The sequence below is a fragment of the Eurosta solidaginis genome, chromosome 2, assembly GCF_040869045.1.
Source record: "Eurosta solidaginis isolate ZX-2024a chromosome 2, ASM4086904v1, whole genome shotgun sequence".
Lineage (NCBI taxonomy): Eukaryota > Metazoa > Arthropoda > Insecta > Diptera > Tephritidae > Eurosta > Eurosta solidaginis.
In genome coordinates, this window is record NC_090320.1 from 124,740,787 (window position 1) to 124,764,787 (window position 24,001).

The 24,001-nt window shown below is 38.5% G+C and overlaps 1 protein-coding gene across 7 annotated transcripts in view; it reads right to left on the reverse strand.

Moving 5' to 3' along the window:
* Positions 1-24,001, reverse strand: part of Cdk5alpha (Cdk5 activator-like protein) — a 700,666-nt gene that overhangs the window by 602,811 nt on the left and 73,854 nt on the right. For all 7 annotated transcript variants that reach the window (XM_067769660.1, XM_067769658.1, XM_067769661.1 and 4 more), the window contains exon 2: positions 14,649-15,489. In XM_067769660.1, the coding sequence (XP_067625761.1) occupies positions 14,649-15,470 (822 nt within the window). In that variant the 5' untranslated portion in view covers positions 15,471-15,489. The remainder of the gene's footprint in view (positions 1-14,648; positions 15,490-24,001) is intronic.

Genomic DNA, 24,001 nt, shown 5'->3' on the forward strand with positions numbered 1-24,001 from the left:
CCAAGACCGTTTGTTTGTCTATATATTTTATTGTTGAATTGAAAATAGTTTTGACGTAAAGTGGTTCTTAGCGTATTTGTGATTTGCATAATTTTCACTTTGTTTTTTGTGTTAGGAACTATTGTTGAGCTAACTATGTCCAAAGTCTCCGATAGTGGTATAGATGGGTATAAATCTTTTATGTAAAAAGATACCAATTTGCTGTTTCTTGTTAGCTCTACGGTCTCGAGTCTCTCTATTAGTTCTGTTGTGTTAGCTATTGCATATTCGTTCCTTAGCTCCAGAGTATCTATCAATATCGTTTTTAAATATTTGGACAGTTTGTAACATGGTGCCGATTTAAAATTAATGATGGGCCTCATTGGCGTGTCCGGCTTGTGGATTTTTGGTAGCGCAACCAGTGGAGGAGCCGCAGGGTTCATTTGCACCAAAATATGTGCCATGTTAGAATCTGCTATATTTGTTGCATTTTTTATAGCAACTTTGATTTGCTTTTGGTATTCATATGTGGGATCCTCTCTCATTCTACGACATTTTATTTCCTCTATGAGATCCTCGGTTTTGGATATATATAGCTCTTTTTCGATTAGCACAGTGGTGTTTCCTTTGTCCGCTTTCGTTGTGAAAATATTGTTTTTCCTTAGTTTATGCCGTAGATTCTTTATTGTTTTCTCCTCTGTATTCGATTTTTGTCCTTCCTGTGCTTTCACCTCCTTTATTATGATTTCCCTGCACATGTGCCTTGCGTGCTCCTGTTCTTCCTGTGGTATCAATGATATTGCGATCTCCGCATCTACAATCGCTTGCTCCGTTTTTCTTACCGTATTCTGGTCCATGATATTGTGCTTCAGGCCCTTTTCGAGAAATTGTGCCTCTTCCTTGGCAATGGCCACTGTTGTGAGGTTAACGAACTTGTCATGAAACTGGTGAGTGTTTTGGTTTTGGTTACCCTCTCGTCGTCCTGCCAGCTTGTCCAATTTTCGGTTCAGCGACCTGTATTTTTATTGTAGTTCCTGATCGACCTCTGTTTTAATGCGGTCGAAACATTCCATTAATGCAGTCGTAGTTAGTTGTTCTGCCAATCTTAAATGGATAGATAATAACTCGGCATTTATCTCATCCTTCTTCGAGTATAAGCTTTCCAACTCATATTTTAAAAAATCCTTTTCCGCTTTTCTAACTGTTTTCCTGCTAGATTTGGTATTTGCCTTTATTGTTATTTTTGCGAATTTCGAAGTAACATTCAATTCCAGGCATTGTTTTTTGAACCAAATGCTCGCCTTTGCTTTATATATTTTCAGTAGGCGTCGCTTGTAAATTGTTAGTAGTCCGTTAGTGCTCGAGTTAAAAGCCTGACAAGCAATAACTGACTTATCTTGTTTGGTTGATTTTCCGACAGGGTGGATAAGTGATATATATTGGAACGATTTTCCGTCATCCCTTGTGAAATTTGGTTTTGAGACAAACCGGTTTCGGCGTTGTGCCATCATCAGTGTCGATTTTCGTTCTGATCTGTTGTTGTCGTTTGTCCTGTATTTATAGTTCGTAGGTATATGAGCAGGTATTGTCAAATTGATGCTTGTGTATATTTAGTTATGTGTATGTGTTGTGTGTTTATTCAGAACCGAGGGTGGTTTACTAATCGATTTGTGTGGCTGACTGGGGTAGGTAGAAATGTGTGATTTTAGTCGTTTGAACTTCTTTGTCGTTTTTTTGTTTTGGTGTGTTAATTGTTTTGTGTTTATTTGTTGTTGTGTGATTGTCTGTTGTACCTGTGTGATTAAGTTGTTTACTGTAAACAAGTCTTAAAGGCTCGAATATTGTGTTAGAAATTGTGTTTATCTGTTCGTTTATTATTCTACCGTCGAATATTTTCTGTTTGTAGATTTCCATGTTTTCGAGTACGTTGAGACGTCGGCCCTTTTCTTGTATGTGAAGAACCCTAACTGTTTTATTGATGTTTGCTGGGGAACATTCATTCTCGACCATGTGATTCGCGAAGTTAGACTCTGGTATAATGTTTCGATTCCGTATTTTTTTGTTGTAATCTCTAATATGTTCTCTGAACTTCGTTCTTATTTGCCGTCCTGTTTGTCCTATGTAACTATGCTGGCATCCGCAGGTAAGCTTGTATACGTCGTGGCTGCTAAACGGATCCTCAGAGTTAATGTTAGTTCTTAGTTTTCGCCCTAGATTGTTCGATGTTTTGAATGCTGTGTTAATGTTGTATTTTTAAAGAAGTTTGCCAATTTATATGTTGCTTTTCCAGTATATGCCATAGCCGTCCAGCACTTATTTTCCTTTTCGTTATTTCTTTTTGCTTCTCCATTTGTCCTTCTGACTTTATCTACTAGTGCTTTTTTATATCCGTTGTTTGCAGCGATATTATATATGACTTCAAGTTCTCTCTTATATGCCTCTTGTGTAAGAGGTGTTCTTTCAAGTATATTTACCAAGTGCCTTAATGCTGCATTTTTATGCTGTTGAGGGTGATTTGAGGTATTGTGTATTATTGTGTCGGTGGCCGTTGACTTTCTGTATATGTCATAGTTAAATCTTTTGGCTTCTTTATCAATATTTATCGTGAGGTCTAGATAGTTGATTTCTCCGTCTTTTTCGGTTTCCATTGTAAATTTTATATTTACGTGCTGCTTGTTGAGGTACTCCAGTACAAGCTCTTCGTTATTCGTAGTTAAAACGCATATTATGTCATCCACGTATCTAGCATAAAATGACACGCCTAATTTGGACTTCAGCTCCTGTATGTACTTTTTTTCCAGATTTTGCATGAACACTTCCATAAGAATTGCTGATGTGGAGCTTCCCATTCCAAGACCGTTTGTTTGTCTATATATTTTATTGTTGAATTGAAAATAGTTTTGACGTAAAGTGGTTCTTAGCGTATTTATGATTTGCATACTTTTCACTTTGTTTTTTGTGTTATGAACTATTGTTGAGCTAACTATGTCCAAAGTCCCCGATAGTGGTATAGATGGGTATAAATCTACATCTATCCATTTAAGATTGGCAGAACAACTACCTACGACTGCATTAATGGAATTTTTCGACCGCATTAAGACAGAGGTCGATCAGGAACTACAACAAAAATACAGGTCGCTGAACCGAAAATTGGACAAGCTGGCAGGACGACGAGAGGGTAACCAAAACCAAAACACTCACCAGTTTCATGACAAGTTCGTTAACCTCACAACAGTGGCCATTACCAAGGAAGAGGCACAACTTCTCGAAAAGGACCTGAAGCACAATATCATGGACAAGAATACAGTAAGAAAAACGGAGCAAGCGATTGTACATGCGGATATCGCAATATCATTGATACCACAGGAGCACGCAAGACACATGTGCAGGGAAATCATAAAAAAGGAGGTGAAAGCACAGGAAGGACAAAAATCGAATACAGAGGAGAAAACAATAAAGAATCTACGGCATAAACTAAGGAAAAACAATATTGTCACAACGAAAGCGGACAAAGGAAACACCACTGTGCTAATCGAAAAAGAGCAATATATATCCAAAACCGAGGATCTCATAGAGGAAATGAAATGTCGTAGAATGAGAGAGGATCCCACATATGAATACCAAAAACAAATCAAAGTTGCTTTAAAAAATGCAACAAATATAGTAGATTCTAACATGGCACATAGATTGGTCCAAATGAACCCTTCGGCTCCTCCACTGGTTGCGCTACCAAAAATCCACAAGCCGGACACGCCAAGGAGGCCCATCATTAATTTTAAATCGGCACCATGTTACAAACTGTCTGGAGCTAAGGAACGAATATGCAATAGCTAACACAACAGAACTAATAGAGAGACTCGAGACCGTAGAGCTAACAAGAAACAAACTGCAAATTGGTATCTTTTTACATAAAAGATTTATACCCATCTATACCACTATCTGAGACTTTGGACATAGTTAGCTCAACAATAGTTCATAACACAAAAAACAAAGTGAAAAGTATGCAAATCACAAATATGCTAAGAACCACTTTACGTCAAAACTATTTTCAATTCAATATTTTGGTAATAAAAACACCAGTTTTTATTTTTTATTCCGATATATTTCGGTTACACATCGGTAACCGTCTTCAAGGGACTATACAAAACAATGTAAAAACAAATTTTCATACATGTAATATGTCATATATTATAAACATACATACATTTTTGAGTTAAACGTCCGTTCGCGTTGGCGTGGAGTTTTGTACTGTCGATTTTGTTGTGAGTAAGTGTCTGTACAAGTGAGCGACGTTGATCGTGTCTGTTTTGAAGTTTAGTCATATGTCTGGTGGTGTCTGTATTATGTGTAACATTTCCAGTGTTAATCTCTTTCTATAGTGATTTTGTTGTTGTAATACTGACGCTTTCTCAAAGTTCGGACAGTGGCCACTAGATACACAGTGGGCTGTTAGTGCAGTTTTTTGGTTATTTAAATTATGACAATGTTTCATGTCCGATTTGTGCTGTGCTATTCTCGTTTTTAACTTCGATTTGGTGGTGCCTACGTAAATACTTCTGCATGCTTCGTAGTTATTGCCATTGCACGGAATTTTGTAAATGACGTTGCTTTTTTCCATAGGAGGTATTATGTACTTGGTTTTGTTGAACATGTTTTTGAGTGTGTTACAGGGTTTATGGGCTATTCTAAATTGATTATTGTTGTAACAGTTGGACTTGATTAGACGCTCTGAAAGTTGAGGTACGTAGATTACCGATTTAAACGTTTTTGGTGTTACGGATTTTTCTAGATTACCTGCACACATCGATCTTCTTATTAATGTCCTTATAATATTTTCAGGAAAATCATTTAGTTTGAGTAGCGAAAAAATTTCTTGTCTAATTTCTTGATGATAGACATCATCAGATATCTGTAGCATGCGTCGTATACAGCTCATTGCTGTATTCATAATCATACTCTTCGGGTGTTTAGAGTAAAAATTTATTAGTCGCCCTGACGCAGTTGGTTTCTTATACCATATAAGTTTTAACTGGCTATCTCTTTTTATAACCATAGAGTCTAAATAAGATAGTTTTCCTTCTTCTTCCATTTCTATGGTGAACTTTATGTTTTTATGAAAAGTGTTCAGCGCGTTTAGGGTATTCTGTATTTCATCATGTTTTACAATTGCGAATAAATCATCCACATATTTTGTCATAATTCTTGGTTTATGCACTAATTTTTCAATCGTATTGTTCAAAAGTTCTTCCATTATAATGTCCGCGATAACTGGAGCTGCCGGCGATCCCATGGGCATACCTCTTAATTGTGTATAAACCGTGTCATTGAATTTAAAGTATCTGTTTTCTTCGATACAAAACTTTAATATGTCCATAAATAGTTGTTTGGGCATATTAGTATGTTCTTTTATAATCGCCCATTTATTACGTATGATGTCAAGTGCCATTTGTGTTGGTATACTTGGAAACAATGAAACCACGTCAAAGGAGATGAGTCTTTCATCTTCGCAAATGAAGGTATTATTGATTCTATCTTTAAATTCAAGGGTGTTCTTAACGTTGTATTTGGAGTCAGCCGTGATATATCAGCTTTTAACTCTCCATCATATGGTCTATGCCAATTTCTAATAAATATTTTAAAAAATATCACGGCTGACTCCAAATACAACGTTAAGAACACCCTTGAATTTAAAGATAGAATCAATAATACCTTCATTTGCGAAGATGAAAGACTCATCTCCTTTGACGTGGTTTCATTGTTTCCAAGTATACCAACACAAATGGCACTTGACATCATACGTAATAAATGGACGATTATAAAAGAATATACTAATATGCCCAAACAACTATTTATGGACATATTAAAGTTTTGTATCGAAGAAAACAGATACTTTAAATTCAATGACACGGTTTATACACAATTAAGAGGTATGCCCATGGGATCGCCGGCAGCTCCAGTTATCGCGGACATTATAATGGAAGAACTTTTGAACAATACGATTGAAAAATTAGTGCATAAACCAAGAATTATGATAAAATATGTGGATGATTTATTCGCAATTGTAAAACATGATGAAATACAGAATACCCTAAACGCGCTGAACACTTTTCATAAAAACATAAAGTTCACCATAGAAATGGAAGAAGAAGGAAAACTATCTTATTTAGACTCTATGGTTATAAAAAGAGATAGCCAGTTAAAACTTATATGGTATAAGAAACCAACTGCGTCAGGGCGACTAATAAATTTTTACTCTAAACACCCGAAGAGTATGATTATGAATACAGCAATGAGCTGTATACGACGCATGCTACAGATATCTGATGATGTCTATCATCAAGAAATTAGACAAGAAATTTTTTCGCTACTCAAACTAAATGATTTTCCTGAAAATATTATAAGGACATTAATAAGAAAATCGATGTGTGCAGGTAATCTAGAAAAATCCGTAACACCAAAAACGTTTAAATCGGTAATCTACGTACCTCAACTTTCAGAGCGTCTAATCAAGTCCAACTGTTACAACAATAATCAATTTAGAATAGCCCATAAACCCTGTAACACACTCAAAAACATGTTCAACAAAACCAAGTACATAATACCTCCTATGGAAAAAAGCAACGTCATTTACAAAATTCCGTGCAATGGCAATAACTACGAAGCATGCAGAAGTATTTACGTAGGCACCACCAAATCGAAGTTAAAAACGAGAATAGCACAGCACAAATCGGACATGAAACATTTTCATAATTTAAATAACCAAAAAACTGCACTAACAGCCCACTGTGTATCTAGTGGCCACTGTCCGAACTTTGAGAAAGCGTCAGTATTACAACAACAAAATCACTATAGAAAGAGATTAACACTGGAAATGTTACACATAATACAGACACCACCAGACATACGACTAAACTTCAAAACAGACACGATCAACGTCGCTCACTTGTACAGACACTTACTCACAACAAAATCGACAGTACAAAACTCCACGCCAACGCGAACGGACGTTTAACTCAAAAATGTATGTATGTTTATAATATATGACATATTACATGTATGAAAATTTGTTTTTACATTGTTTTGTAAAGTCCCTTGAAGACGGTTACCGATGTGTAACCGAAATATATCGGAATAAAAAATAAAAACTGGTGTTTTTATTACCAAAATATTGACCTCGAGCCGGTACACATAAAACCAATTTCTTTAAATATAAGGTCGCCAAAAAAGAATATTATTTTCAATTCAACAATAAAATATATAGACAAACAAATGGTCTTGGAAAGGGAAGCCGCACATCAGCAATTCTTATGGAAGTGTTCATGCAAAATCTGGAAGAAAAGTACATACAGGAGCTGAAGTCCAAATTAGGGGTGTCATTTTATGCTAGATACGTGGATGACATAATATGCGTTTTAACTACTAATAAGAAGAGCGAACTGGAGCTTGTACTGGAGTACCTCAACAAGCAGCACGAAAATATAAAATTTACAATGGAAACCGAAAAAGACGGAGGAAACAACTATCTAGACCTCACGATAAATATTGACAAAGAATCCAATAGATTTAACTATGACATATATAGAAAGTCAACGGCCACCGACACAATAATACACAATACCTCAAATCACCCTCAACAGCATAAAAATGCAGCATTAAGGCACTTGGTAAATAGACTGGAAAGAACATCTCTTACACAAGAGGCATATAAGAGAGAACTTGAAGTCATATATAATATCGCTGCAAACAACGGATATAAAAAAGCACTAGTAGATAAGCTCAGAAGGACAAATGGAGAACCAAAAGAAATAATGAAAAGGAAAATAATAGCTGGACGACTATGACATATACTGGAAAAGCAACATATAAATTGGCAAACTTCTTTAAAAAATACAACATTAACACAGCATTCAAAACATCGAACAATCTAAGAACTAATATTAACTCGGATGATCCGTTTAGCAGCCACGGCGTATACAAGCTTACCTGCGGATGCCAGCATAGTTACATAGGACAAACAGGACGGCAAATAAGAACGAGGTTCAGAGAACATATTAGAGATTACAACAAAAAAATACGGAATCCAAACATTATACCAGAGTCTAACTTCGCGAATCACATGGTCGAGAATGAATGTTCCCCAGCAAACATCAATAAAACAGTTAGGGTTCTTCACATACAAGAAAAGGGCCGACGTCTCAACGTACTCGAAAACATGGAAATCTACAAACAGAAAATATTCGACGGTAGAATAATAAACGAACAGATAAACACAATTTCTGACACAATATTCGAGCCTTTAAAACTTGTTTACAGTAAACAACTTAATCACACAGGTACAACAGACAATCGCACAACAACAAATAAACACAAAACAATTAACACACCAAAACAAAAAACCGACAAAGAAGGTCAAACGACTAAAATCACAGATTTCTACCTACCCCAGTCAGCCACACAAATCGATTAGTAAACCGCCCTCGGTTCTGAATGAACACACAGCACATACACATAACTATATATACACAAGCATCAATTTGACAATATCTGCTCATATACCTACGAACTATAAATACAGGACAAACGACAACAACAGATCAGAACGAAAATCGACACTGATGATGGCACAACGCCGAAACCGATTTATCTCAAAACCAAATTTGACAAGGGATGACGGAAAATCGTTCCAATATGTATCACTTATCCACCCTGTCGGAAAATCAACCAAACAAGATAAGTCAGTTATTGCTTGTCAGGCTTTTAACTTGAACGCGAACGGACTACTAACAATTTACAAGCGACGCCTACTGAAAATATATAAAGCAAAGGCGAGCATTTGGTTCAACAAACAATGCCTGGAATTGAATGTTACTCCGAAATTCGCAAAAATAACAATAAAGGCAAATACCAAATCTAGCAGGAAAACAGTTAGAAAAGCGGAAAAGGATTATTTAAAATATGAGTTGGAAAGCTTATACTCGAAGAAGGATGAGATAAATGCCGAGTTATTATCTATCCATTTAAGATTGGCAGAACAACTACCTACGACTGCATTAATGGAATGTTTCGACCGCATTAAGACAGAGGTCGATCAGGAACTACAATAAAAATACAGGTCGCTGGACCGAAAATTGGACAAGCTGGCAGGACGACGAGAGGGTAACCAAAACCAAAACACTCACCAGTTTCATGACAAGTTCGTTAACCTCACAACAGTGGCCATTACCAAGGAAGAGGCACAATTTCTCGAAAAGGGCCTGAAGCACAATATCATGGACCAGAATACAGTAAGAAAAACGGAGGAAGCGATTGTAAATGCGGAGATCGCAATATCATTGATACCACAGGAAGAACAGGAGCACGCAAGACACATGTGCAGGGAAATCATAAAAAAGGAGGTGAAAGCACAGGAAGGACAAAAATCGAATACAGAAGAGAAAACAATAAAGAATATATGGCATAAACTAAGGAAAAACAATATTGTCACAACGAAAGCGGACAAAGGAAACACCACTGCGCTAATCGAAAAAGAGCAATATATATCCAAAACCGAGGACCTCATAGAGGAAATGAAATGTCGTAGAATGAGAGAGGATCCCACATATGAATACCAAAAACAAATCAAAGTTGCTATAAAAAATGCAACAAATATAGCAGATTCTAACATGGCACATAGATTGGTGCAAATGAACCCTTCGGCTCCTCCACTGGTTGCGCTACCAAAAATCCACAAGCCGGACACGCCAATGAGGCCCATCATTAATATTAAATCGGCACCATGTTACAAACTGTCCAAATATTTAAAAACGATATTGATAGATACTCTGGAGCTAAGGAACGAATATGCAATAGCTAACACAACAGAACTAATAGAGAGACTCGAGACCGTAGAGCTAACAAGAAACAGCAAATTAGTATCTTTTGACATAAAAGATTTATACCCATCTATACCACTATCGGAGACTTTGGACATAGTTTGCTCAACAATAGTTCATAACACAAAAAACAAAGTGAAAATTAAGCAAATCACAAATACGCTAAGAACCACTTTACGTCAAAACTATTTTCAATTCAACAATAAAATATATAGACAAACAAACAGTCTTGGAATGGGAAGCCCCATATCAGCAATTCTTATGGAAGTGTTCATGCAAAATCTGGAAGAAAAGTACATACAGGAGCTGAAGTCCAAATTAGGCGTGCCATTTTATGCTAGATACGTGGATGACATAATATGCGTTTTAACTACTAATAACGAAGAGCTTGTACTGGAGTACCTCAACAAGCAGCACGTAAATATAAAATTTACAATGGAAACCGAAAAAGACGGAGGAATCAACTATCTAGACCTCACGATAAATATTGATAAAGAAGTCAAAAGATTTAACTATGACATATATAGAAAGTCAACGGCCACCGACACAATAATACACAATTCCTCAAATCAGCCTCAACAGCATAAAACTGCAGCATTAAGGCACTTGGTAAATTGACTTGAAAGAACACCTCTTACACAAGAGGCATATAAGAGAGAACTTGAAGTCATATATAATATCGCTGCAAACAGCGGATATAAAAAAGCACTAGTAGATAAGCTCAGAAGGACAAATGGAGAACCAAAAAGAAATAATGAAAAGGAAAATAATAGCTGGACGACTATGACATATACTGGAAAAGCAACATATAAATTGGCAAACTTCTTTAAAAAATACAACATTAACACAGCATTCAAAACATCGAACAATCTAGGGCGAAAACTAAGAACTAACATTAAATCTGAGGATCCGTTTAGCAGCCACGGCGTATACAAGCTTACCTGCGGATGCCAGCATAGTTACATAGGACAAACAGGACGGCAAATAAGAACGAGGTTCAGAGAACATATTAGAGATTACAACAAAAAAATACGGAATCCAAACATTATACCAGAGTCTAACTTCGCGAATCACATGGTCGAGAATGAATGTTCCCCAGCAAACATCAATAAAACAGTTAGGGTTCTTCACATACAAGAAAAGGGCCGACGTCTCAAACTACTCGAAAACATGGTAATCTACAAACAGAAAATATTCGACGGTAGAATAATAAACGAACAGATAACACAATTTCTGACACAATATTCGAGCCTTTAAAACTTGTTTACAGTAAGCAACTTAATCACACAGGTACAGCAGACAATCACACAACAACAAATATACACAAAAAAATTAACACACCAAAACAAAAAACCGACAAAGAAGGTCAAACGACTAAAATCACACATTTCTACCTACCCCAGTCAGCCACACAAATCGATTAGTAAACCACCCTCGGTTCTGAATGAACACACAGCACATACACATGACTAAATATACACAAGCATCAATTTGACAATACCTGCTCACCTACGAACTATAAATACAGGACAAACGACAACAACAGATCAGAACGAAAATGGACACTGATGATGGCACAACGCCGAAACCGGTTTGTCTCAAAACCAAATTTGCAAAGGGATGACGGAAAATCGTTCCAATATATATCAATTGTTAATAAACCATGAGCACTTGGGAATGTCAAACAAAGTAATTGACAATAAACAAAAATCCAGTATTATCAGTGATTTGCACCAGATGGCGCAACACTGAATAAATATAGTTGGTAAAAAGGAATAGAAGTAGCAAATTTGCCAGTCAAACAAACCACCGCTGTATAGCTAAATGGTTAGCGCAGCATGCCTAAAGCGTGCTGATGATGAAGGCTTAGCACCCTTCGAAATGGATCTATCTGCGCAGCTATGGCAGGTTGTCTGAAAAATTTTCTACTTACTATTCCAAAAACAAAATACAATTTTTCAAATTTAGAAAAATTAAAAAATAACAATAATTATCATTAGAAAAAAAATATTTTTCTGGCCTTGAGCTCGATTCGAACCTTGAATGATTTATCAATAGGCCGATAAAAACAAAAACAATTGATAAGACGGCTCTGTATTTTTGTTCATCGAAAACATTCCCCCTAATGATGTTTTCGCGTATTGTGCCGCGCTGTAGCCAAGGCGTTTGTGGCACATAGCCGAAAACTGAGTCGAGAAACATGAAATAAACTGCGGAAACCAAATCGAAGTTAGTATTGAATACCTGAAGTCAGCTCGTGCACGCATAATGTACTCGATGTATAATTGACACTTGCTATACTACTTTCTCCACCGCCAACAGGACCTTCAAGACATATCAAATCGCCCTAAAAAAATATAAATATGTATCACTGGAACACAAAATCTTTATTAAATCAGAGAGTCTAAAATGTTCTGTGGTACCACAAATGAGTTTTAGCCCAAATGCAACCGAAAATATATGTATGCAGAAACTTTAATCTAAGCTTATATTCCATACCTTTTTGACATTCTCTAAACGAAAACTTGGCTGCTGATTTTCATCATTATAATTTTTTTCGCCATTTTCATGTTCAAAATACGCTGATTCCATCTCCATTACAATTGGTTTTTCATTCAACTTAGTTGAGTTACCATGACTCAGAAAGGACATAAATACAGGTGTGGTATCACAAAAGTAAGCACAAAGCGCATCCAAATATTTACGTTTCTTCAAAAAACTCACTTCCTCTTTGCGACAGGCAAGTATTTTTTCCATGAATACATATTCCCAAGCATGGACCTTGATTTGCTTTGCACCACTTATAATTTCACTTGGGGCAGCTAAACGCAAATCCTTCGCAGACATGAGACAACGTGAATAACGTCCAATATGTTGTGCAATCCAACGATTTATGGGTATGAGAATAATGCCAGATGTAAGACCAGCTAAAAATGTGCGCCCAATTGTGTGTAGAGTAAGTAAAGTGTAGTGAAAAGCTGTACATTTTTTATAGATTATAATAAAAAATACAAGGGAAAAGTAAACACATTAAATACTGTACTTGAAATGGTATGCTCCAGAATGAATGGAAACTTATGCACGAATTTATGATACGCTCTGTATCTGTGGACATAAAGTATTTCAGGACCTGATTTCTTGCGGCCGCGTGCTTCCAACGATTTGCGATAGATTGCACTAACAATGCCTTTGCGCATTTTCATGCCAATCACAACACAGCCAACCATGTTACGTTCATGCATAACGAGCCACCATGGGTGAGGGTACCAAAGCGGCGTGTAGACAATAAGTAACCTGTAAAAGGATTTATTATATAAACAGCACAAAATTAAAATTCAAAAATTTAATTTATACTCACCTACGTGCTCACTCCACATTACACATTCAGCTGCAACAACTAAAACATCGACGGGATATAATTGAACACCTGTACGATGAAATTCACATTTCTTCCACATAGGTAGCTGTTCAAAAAATGTTTCTCCACCAAAGAAATGCTTGTGTATTTTAGTGTAAAATTAAATATTTCCACAATTTCTGTTTTCTTTTGTTTTGTTTTGCCCTTTTTGAGTGAAGTTGGCTGCGATAGTTCTATATGTCAAAAAATTTCCCTGGTGTGTGTTTAGGACTAGGAATAAACGAGTTAGTGTTGTTGCTTTGAATGTAATTCGATGAATAAGCGAGTGTTCTTTTCAGACATGCTTAGAATAAAATACACCTATTAGAAGTGAAGCTACAGTTCTGTTGCAAAATATACTAAATTTTAGTTTCATAATATTACTTAATTTTTGGTATGAAATTTTAAGACGATTGATCGTGTGCAGCTCTGATTACAAGATCCGAGGTGATTTTTAGAGAAGCGTGTCATGATCTTATATCATTAGCTATTGAACTATCCGAAATTCGAGACAATAGAGAAAGCTAAGTCTCTTTGCGAAAAATGGGATATTGATGTAGTAAAACGTGTAAGAAGGCGCCGCAAAATGCCCGGAGAATCGGCTAGAGATGTAGGTATTTTCGCAGAATGTGAAATTTCTTGCGTTATGAAAAGTGTTCTCGATTGTATCCAACAAGAAATACGTACAAGATTTACACGACTAAATGACCTTGATTTTAGATTTGGATTTCTCTTAAACGTTGGAAATTTGTGAAGCAACGAATGACGACTTAGATAGGAATTGTAAGAACTTGGGTGAATTTTAAAATACAGATTTCGATGGAACAGAACTTTATCGAAATATGTGACAGCAAAATATTACTTCGCAGAAGAAAAGAAATTGAACTTAAAACTCAGTTAGTATTACTTACTTTTATAACCTCGTATGGAGATGTTTTTCCAAACTTGCGAGTGGCACTTCAAATACTCTTGACTATTTCAGTATCAATTGCTAGCTGCGAACGTTCATTCAGCAAATTAAAACTGATTTTGACATATGTTCGATCAACGATGGGGTAAGGTCGCCTAAGTGACGTACCATTATTAAGTAACGAAAGAGAAAAATTTCATCTTATAAAGTTTGATGATATCATTGACATATTCACTTCCTCAAAGGTAAGGAAAATTTGCTGATAGATATTATTTTTACTAATGTATTATAATCATATTATTATTAAATATGTATTTGAGTCTACTTATAGATGATATATTCAACCTACCAATTTATTGGTTTATTAGTTTTTGTATACATAAAATTATATTGTTTTGGTAATAATGGTCCAAAAATATATTTTTGCCTGGGCGCAAGAAAACCTCACTACGCCACTGATAACTGTTCAAAGAAAGCACAGTTTTCTTACCTGAATAACGGTTTTTCGAGGAATATGGCTGCTTTTAGTGTGAATATTGTGAGCTTGTGCCGGTAACGAAGAAGACAATGGTTCCTTTTGAATCAATTTATCATGCTTATTGAATTTTGCTGTGTTCATTCTCACAAAATCATTTGAACTGATGAGTTTTTTTGATTTAGAATTTACAAAAAGTGCGTTACAGCCTTGTGTATCGTTCTGATTGAAACTTACATGTTGGTTTTCGTTTATATGATTAAAATTTATCCGAACGTTTTTATTTTTATCGATATAAGGAGGATTCGAAGGGTCTAATTGGTTAGATTTGAAACAGCCTGTGTGAATGTTAGCGCATTTGTTTTTATTCTCAACCTTCTTTTTATTATGTGTTGTTGATATTTTCTTCCACGATAGCGCGCTAATAAATAGCGAATGTTTTTTTATACTTTTTTCCATTGTATTTTTTTCGATAAATAGGGCAGAATTGTCGTTATGTGATTCCAGATCATTGCTGATAGTGGCGTTAGTACCTTTCAATTTATTGAAACTATAATTAGTTACGTCGCTCTGCTTTCCAATATTTATTCTCTTACTTCCATTTTGTGTAATAATACCACTTTTGGCAAGAGGGAGATGAATATTTTTCTTAGTCTCTTGGTTTTTTGCATTATTCAATTGTTCATAACAGTAGTTATTCAGCTGCGACTCCATTAGGCATGCACCTTCAAGTATGTATTCATTACGGCTATCATACTGCTGATTATATTGAATACTAGTTTGCGATGAATAAAACGGATGTCGTTCCCTTGGGTTGAAGCTTAATACAGTCCCCATAATGCAGGTTGAACAATCTCTGTATAAAGGGATTTACTTATGTAAAATAGTAACTTACAAAGTTATAATAAAGAAATTTGACTGTAAAACTATGTTAATTATATTGATATTAGAGAAAATTTCAAAGTTTACATACGGCGATGGTTACTAGGACATGTTTCTGAATTTCACTTCTTCATCAGCTAGCTTCTCCGGAGCTGAGTATGGAATTCGATATCTCCAACATTCATACTTTATACTAGTTAAAGGCAGATGCCTTTAACAACTCGGACATATGAACCGCTGTTCGCTTTAAAATTGGTCTCGAAGTATTGCTTTTTTGTTGCTATTCCTTTACTCACCATTTAGGTACATACTAATTCCTTATGCTTTTTAATCCTAATTGTGTGGAATATTTATAGGCGCGCTTTAAGCTTAGTAACATTGGATTTTTATAGTATTGCGTCTATTAGCAGTACTTCCGCTGTTCACTATTATATTAAAATTATTATCTGTATTTAATTAGCGAGACATGCTCATATTGCTTTAGTTATACAATTGTTTTTGTTATTAGTATTGTGACGAGTATGAGTGACACTAACGGACACTCACATCCCTAGTCTGATGCTAAGTAAATTAAGTCACAACAACAATAAAGCAGACAGTCACTTGTATCTACATAAACGAATCAATCATTATGTCTACACATATGTACGTATACGCAGCTGAGAAGCAACGCACAACCACATGCATATATCTGAGATACTCCCGAAAGTATGCAATGAGAGAAGCTATAAAATCGTGCATCTGTAGTTACAGCTGAGAAATTTGATAGCTGATGGCCAACTAGTAAATTCTGGAAATGGAAGCGCCTAGAAGATGCGAACGAGGAAATCAGAGAGTATAAAAGGTGACACCAGTAGAGGTGCAATAAGCAGTTTTGATTAAGACACTATCTGGCGAGCAATATCAGTATTATTTATTGTGAAGTAGGTACCTTAATAAAGGCCATTTTTCCATTATTCAATATTGGAGTTATTTATTCAACAATTTAGTGATTCGAACTTAGCAGAAAATTGCAAATAAGGGAATTGCAAGTAAATCCGTTACAGTATTATAGAAAAATTACAAAGTTTACAAACGACGATGATTACTAGGACATGTTTCGGAATTTCACTTCTTCATCAGCTAGCTTCTCGGGATCTGAGGCTTGAACACGAAATCTCCTACATTCATACTTTATACGAGTGCAAGCCAATTGGTATCTAAGTATTGAATTTTTGTTGCTTTTCCTTTATACACCATTAGGTTCTTATTATTTTATGTGTTTTTAATCCTAATTGTGTTGAATACTTATGGGGCGCCCTCAAGAGCGCAGTAATAGAATACTGATAATAATATTGATATAATAGTGAACAGTGAAAATACTGCTTATAAAAGCTTTGCTATAAATCCAATGCTACTAAAAAATTACATAAAGCAATATGAGCATGTCTCGGTAATTAAATACAAATAATAATATTGATATAATAGTGAACAGCGGAAGTACTGCTAATAAAATCTTTGCTATAAATCCAATGCTTCTAAGCTCTCCCTCACTAGGGTAGGCACCTTGTCGTTGGTGTGAGGGCTTAGCCGATCTCAATAGCGCCCGACTAGGAGGCGGAGCTGTTTAGGACTGGCATCTACGCCGTTTCGCCTCATAGGAGGGCGGCGGGATATCGGTGACCAAGAACTGCCAACACCCTAATCCAGGGTGTTATGCGGACCGTGCCTATTGGACGATTTGCAGCCAGGGGATAAATTCGGCTGTATTCGAACGGACCCTTCCCGATACCGGGCCACCTCGGGATGTATTGATGGCCTTACCACAGTAAGGGGCACTGCTGTGGCTGACGGTTCTTTCCCCGTACATAATACTGGACCGCTGGGCACGCCTTGTCGGGCAGGTGGTCGTACGACCAAGATGAACGACTCATTACGAAATTGTAATAAGGAGGATGATAAGAGGAGGATTGAGTCGCAAGCCAAGGACGACGAATACTCATTAAGCGATGCGTCGGACTCGGGGAGCGAGAGTAGTGCTGATTCAATGAACTCCGTGTTGGAAAAGCACAAAAATGAAAACGGAGTAGAATAGTGGTGAAGGGTACGGAGCAGAGGAAGTAAAAGAGCTCTCTCGCAGTACCGTGCAGCACTAAGAATTGTCTAACGCCTGGGAGCAGTGGTCGACCCAACAGAAGAGGAGATCGAGCACTTGGAATGGGCCCATGAGGCGGTAGAAGTAGGTCGAAGGCAGTTCAAAAGGTTTGCTGTTAGAAACCCTCGGTTCTGCAACCGGTACAAGGAGGAAGAAGCGTCGAATGGCAGAATAAATAGGCAACGTTCGGCGGAAGGCGACGCCTGCTTTCAAGAGGTAGAAAGGACCCAGTCCCAGAGCCGCGAGGCAGGGTCCTCGCATAGACAAGACAAGTAGGCCCAAAGCTGTAAGACAGGTGAGCCCCAAGAGCGAGGTAGCAACTACCTCGAAAGCTGCGAGTCAGAGGGAAGTTCCAACTACGGAAGTAGGAGATAAGCCAAAGGTCGACAATTCTTAAGATGATGCGGGAACAACCAAGTAAGCCCCTTCCAACCTTTTATTCGGGGGGATGGTATAATGGTGTGAAGATGATAGCGTGCGACAACGTCGCGAGCTTGCGGTGGCTGGAGGAAGTGGTTCCAACCCTCCAAAGGCAAGGCATGAACGCGCGGTTTGAGGTGGTGGATAAGCGCAACCCCCACGGTAACAAAAGTTAAGGTATGGATACCAAGCGTGATGAAGTCGGAGGATACACTGCGACTTTTGCAGAATCAGAACATGCCACACAGGATTGGAAGGTACTTACTGTATCTCGGCCTTCGGAGGAAGGTCAGTTTTACATCTTCCAAATAAACAAGCAGGCTGAGGATATATTGTATACGCAGCTTGGAAAAATGTCCTTTGGCACAGGAAAATTTATATGCGACTCAGCAAAAGAAGTCCCGAGGATAAAAATCCTAACTCGCTGGAAGTGGGCGAAGTCGAAAAGGACCTAAAAAGCCTAAGGGAAAAAGGACAGGCAGAGGTAACCAACGTCACCACGAAGGTATTAGAAGAGGACCAACAGGCAGATGGTGCTGTGAGTTGCACAGAGGGACACCAGGCACAACAGTTACAACAGGCTGAAGGCGCTTCGAACACGCTAAATCAAAAGGGCATGGGGAGGACGACGACGTCACGACGAAGGTGCTGGAGGGGGACAAACAGCTCAATGGTGCTGGGAGTCCTACAAATAAACCTCCAACACACTAAAGTGGCGTCGAGCGAACTCCTCCTAACCCTTGAGGAGGGTTCGTTTGACGTGGCGCTGATCCAGGAGCCGTGGCTCTCATCCGGAGGAAAGATTTCTGGTCTTGGCGCGCGCGGATTTGGCGTTTACAATGCGCAAACGGAAGGACGGATGCGAGCTGTAGTAATGGTAAGGAAACAGCTGCATTCATATATGCTGCCTAATTACACTACTGACGACCTCGTAGTGGTGGCCGTTGAGCAAAGAAATAAGCAGGCACTTATCCTGGCATACTGCTACATGGCCCATGCTGCGGAGGTTCCACCGATGGAGTTCAAGGGGCTAGTACAGGACGAAGGGCAGTTGGTCATAGGTGCGGATGCAAATGCGCACCACAATGCGAGAGGAGGAGCAGATACGAACGAGGGAGGCGAATCTCTATTTTGTTACATCCTACAAACCAATCTGCAGATAGCTAAAAGGGGAAATATCCCTACATACATTTGTCCAACATCCAGCAATATTTTGGATATTACACTGAGCTCCGAACGTGATATATCAAGGTATGATTGGATGGTTCTTGATAGACCATCCTTCTCCGACTATGCGTATACCACTTTAGCATCCCCCTAAAGAGGGTAGTGAAGGGAGGAACCTTTGGAAACCTTAAGTCAACAAACTGGACTAAATTCCAGAAACAGGTAGAAACGAAACTGGGACAACCCACTGAACTGGAGGAGTCTAATGAATTCCTAACTAGGACGCTTATGACTGCATATAACAAAGCCCATAAGGAAGATTCAGAGGAAAAGCAAAGCCGCCATGGTGGAGCAATGAGCTGAGCCTTCTAAGAACACAGGTAAAAGAAATGTTTAAGCTATCAAAGACCGCGGATAGCGAAGCGTGTCGTGACGAGTTCAGGGATCTACTGAGGATCTACAAGCATGAAGTTTCCAGGGCGAAGAGAATCTCATAGGAAAGTTTCTGTACGGACATAGACTGCTCCAGCGAAACAGCACGGTTGAGAAAAGTCCAAGCAAAGGAAAATATAGGCCAGGGACTAATAAAGAAAGAGAACGGGGAATGGTGACGTAATAGTGAGGAATCCCTTGAGGTGCTTCTCGGTACACATTTTCCATCGGGAGATGGTTTAGAAGAGCCAGCAGACAGCACTCACACTTCGATCACGGGGCGTGTAGTGCCGGGCTTTGTGACCGATAACAAGATCGAGTGGGCAGTGAAGATGTTTTCTAAGTTTAAATCGCCGGGCCCATATAGTATATTCCCGGCCATGCTACAAGTCTCAAGTAGGGCGGTCGTGGAATGGCTTAAAATAATATTCGATGGGTGCATAAGACTGAATCATGGACCGCACTCTTGGAGAACTGCTCGTGTAGCTTTCCTACCAAAGGCGGGAAAGATAAGTCACGTGTATGCTAAAGATTATAGACCCATTAGCTTAACATAATTTCTGCTCAAAACCTTTGAGAGGCTGATAGATGTGTAACTTAGTTGATCTGGAAGCACTGCGACCTTTGTGAAGATCTATTGTGCAATAGATGTGTACATAAAGTCCAACGTGGATGAAAAGCTGCTCTCCACAACACAACATGCGTACACCAAAGGCAAGTCGGTAGACACCGAATTACATAGGGTGGCAATAAGCGTAGAGAAAGCCCTGGAATATAAGGAATATGCTCTAGGAGTCTTCTTAGACATTGCCGGGGCTTTCAATAACGTCTCTAAATGGGCCATTATGGATGGCCTTAATTACATTAAAGTGCATCCAGCCTTAACCAAATGGATCGGCTGCATGTTAAATTGCAGGAAGATTACATCACAATGGGGATTGTACGAGGCCACGAAATCATAGGACAGGGGCACGCCGCAGGGAGGGGTGCTATCACCTCTGCCGTGGACGCTGGTCATCAACCAACTGCTCAGGCGATTTGATGAGGGACCCGTAAAACTTGCGGCTTACGCGGATGACGTTTCAATTGTCGTAAGTGAAAAGTGCCTTCCAACGATTAACTCTTTGATGGATCGGGCGCTTCGGGATATTCATACCTGGGCATCAAATGTCGGGTTGAAAGTCAACGCGGATAAGATGGATATGGTATTATTTACAAAGAGGTACAAGGTCCCAAATTGGTCCAAGCCTAAGTTATGAGGGGTGATCCTACAGGAGAAACCTTGCACAAAGTATCTAGGAATCATCCTAGACAATAAGCTGTAATGGAAGTTCAACGTGGAAGAGAGGGTGAAGAAGGCTTCAACGGCACTTTATGCATATAAGAGATTGCTGGGGTGTACGTGGAGCTTATCGCCCTCTCTTTCTCATTGAGTTTTTACAGCGATTGTAAGCCCTATCCTATACTATGGAGTTCTTGTTTGGTGGAAAGCCACACAAAAAGCAACTTACCTCAAAAAATTAGAGGGGGTATGTAGACTATCAATGCTTAGCATTACGGGAGCCCGGAAAACAACCCCAATAGCTGCACTGTATGCCATTCTGCACATTCGACCTGTAGACCTGATAGAAAAGAACATAGCGGTAACAACTGCAACCAAGCTTGGTGCCTCGGGGCAGCTTGAGCGCCGACCATACGGCCATAGTAGTATAGCGTCATCAATCACAAGACGAACGAACATACTACCTGATTCCCTATCTGCGCTTCGAGGGCGATCTTAAGACCACCATAGAGGTGGACGGTTGGCGCAAGGGTGCTCAAATGGCGGACGAAGCGATACATGTGGACACAGATGGTTCCAAAGTAGTGGAAGGAGTAGGGTCTGCGGTATACTGTGCTGACCCGGAAATAAACAGATCCTACAGGCTGCCAGATTACTGTAGCGTTTTCCAAGCGGAAATAGTAGCCGTAACCAAAGCAGTAGAAACCCTGGAAGAAAATAGCCCAAGCCGCAATCGTGTTAACTTTTATATTGACAGTGAAGCAGCAATTAAGGCAATAATCTCGCACACCACAGCATCTAAATGCGTGTAAGGATGTAAGCAATCCCTGGAGAGAATCGGGACAGGGAGAAGCATACATCTATATTGGTTCCCAAGGCATATGGGAACAGATGGGAATGAAAAAACCGGTGAATTTGCTAAAAAGGGCGCAACCCTTGAAGCTTGCTCCGTAGACGTCCCAATTAGACTGGGCGAAATTAAACGAAGGCGAGAGGTGCACATGATCGACCAAGCTGGAAAGGAGTGGATTCAAGCGCGGGGCTGTAAAGTGTCAAAGATTATGTGCAGGTCTTACAACCTTAGACTAACAAAGTTGCTTCTATCATTAAAAAGAGATGACTGTATACTCATGACGGGGATTCTGACTGGACACTGCCTTCTGGCGCCACATGCCTTTAAAGTAGGCTTGGTCAGTGATAGCAGATGTAGGAAGTGCGGGCTGGCGGAGGAAACGATCGAGCACGTTCTGTGCTCTTGCCCAGGCTAAGGCTCCAGCTATTAGGAGTGATACAGCAGTCAGATCTAGAAGCAGCAAGTGGCTTAAATCCTAGGAAGCATCTAGTATTTGCCAAGAGCACGGAGTTATTTTATAACATAGGTCCTGGTTTTTGATAGGGTTTTTGAGTTTGGTCGTTAAAACAAACTTCTGGTAACACTACGGACTTATTCAGTCTATGTGAGGCCTTCATGGACCGGCCAGTTCAACCTAACCTAAGCTCTTAAGTATTCCAAACAATTAGGATTAAAAACATATAAAATTAGTATGTGCCTAATGGCATATAGAGGAATATCAACAATACGAATGTTGGAGATTTTGATTACAATACTCAGCTCCTGAGAAGCTAGCTGATGAAGAAGTGAAGTTCATAAACATGTCCTGGTAACCACCGCAGTTTGTGAACTTTATAATTTTTGGTATGAATTAAGCGGGGACTGCTCTCATTGCTTTTAAATGTATGACAACATTTATTTGAAGCAATTTTTAATTTATAATTTATTTAATAATTTGGGAAAATTTAAACAACGCGAAATCAGGACGGACTGTCCGCTTAATTCATGCAAATATACAACATTGGTTAATTCTTTGTAGTTCTATAAATAGAACAAAAGCAAAAATAACTGTTTTATTGAAACCGTCAATAAAAAGCATATCTTCATCACATGATTATATACAAAGTATGTACTATGCAAAATATGCATGAAAGTAAATAAAATAAACGTAAGGCGCGATAACCTCCGAAGAGATTTTTGGCCGAGCTCCTCTTCCAATTTGCGTCGTGCTTCTTTTTAATTTTTCCTTCAAATTGGCGGGACGGGACCTACTTGTTTTATGCCGACTCCGAACGGCATCTGCGAGACAGATGAGTTTTCACTGAAAGCTTTTCATGCCAAACACTGCCGAGGGGCGACCCAGCTTAAAAAATTTTCTTCTAAATGAAAAACCTTATTTCTAAAATTTTGATGTTGCTTTGCCCGGGGTGTGAACCCAGGGCATTCGGTGTGGTAGGCGGAGCACGCTACCATCACACCACGGTGGCTGCATATGCATGAAAGGCAATTGGGATAAAGTTTACAACAACTAAGGCATGACGTGGCTCTATGCGTTTGTAACACCTCAACCATCTTAGAAAAAGCCTTGAAGAGATTTACAAGGTATAATCGAAAAAGCTGTCGCCTTGTCCGCCCTGATGTCACGTTATTTAAATTTTTCCCAAATTATTAAATAAATTTATATTTTTTTCTAATATCATAACAAATGCACTTGTATAAAGCAATATGCGCATATCTCTCTAATTAAATACAGAAAATAAGTTTTTTTAATTAAAAAAAATTCTAAGCAGGGTCGCCCCTCGCCAGTGATTTGGCAAACTCTCCGATTGTACTTCTGCAATAAATGCTCCTGTGTAAAATCTCATCTGCCTTGCAGTTGCCGTTTGGAGAATGTGTAAACCATTAGGTCCCGTCCCGCATATATATAGGAAAAAATAAAAGAAGCACGACGAGAAACTCGGACTAAAATCCCTTCGGGGGTTATCGCGCCTTTTATTATTTTTATACAATAATAGCAAAATCGATTGATTTTCACGCCCACAAACTCGCAATCTGTAGGCCTGCCGATTTTATCCCATATATCTGGCTAAGAAAACATATTTATTATTCATAAAAATACCAGTTAAAGGATAATAGTCCTTGATGAATAAAAAAAATAATTTTGTTAATCCAACTCACCCAAGGAATAAATAGAAACAGGAAAGATTTAACTTTGTAGA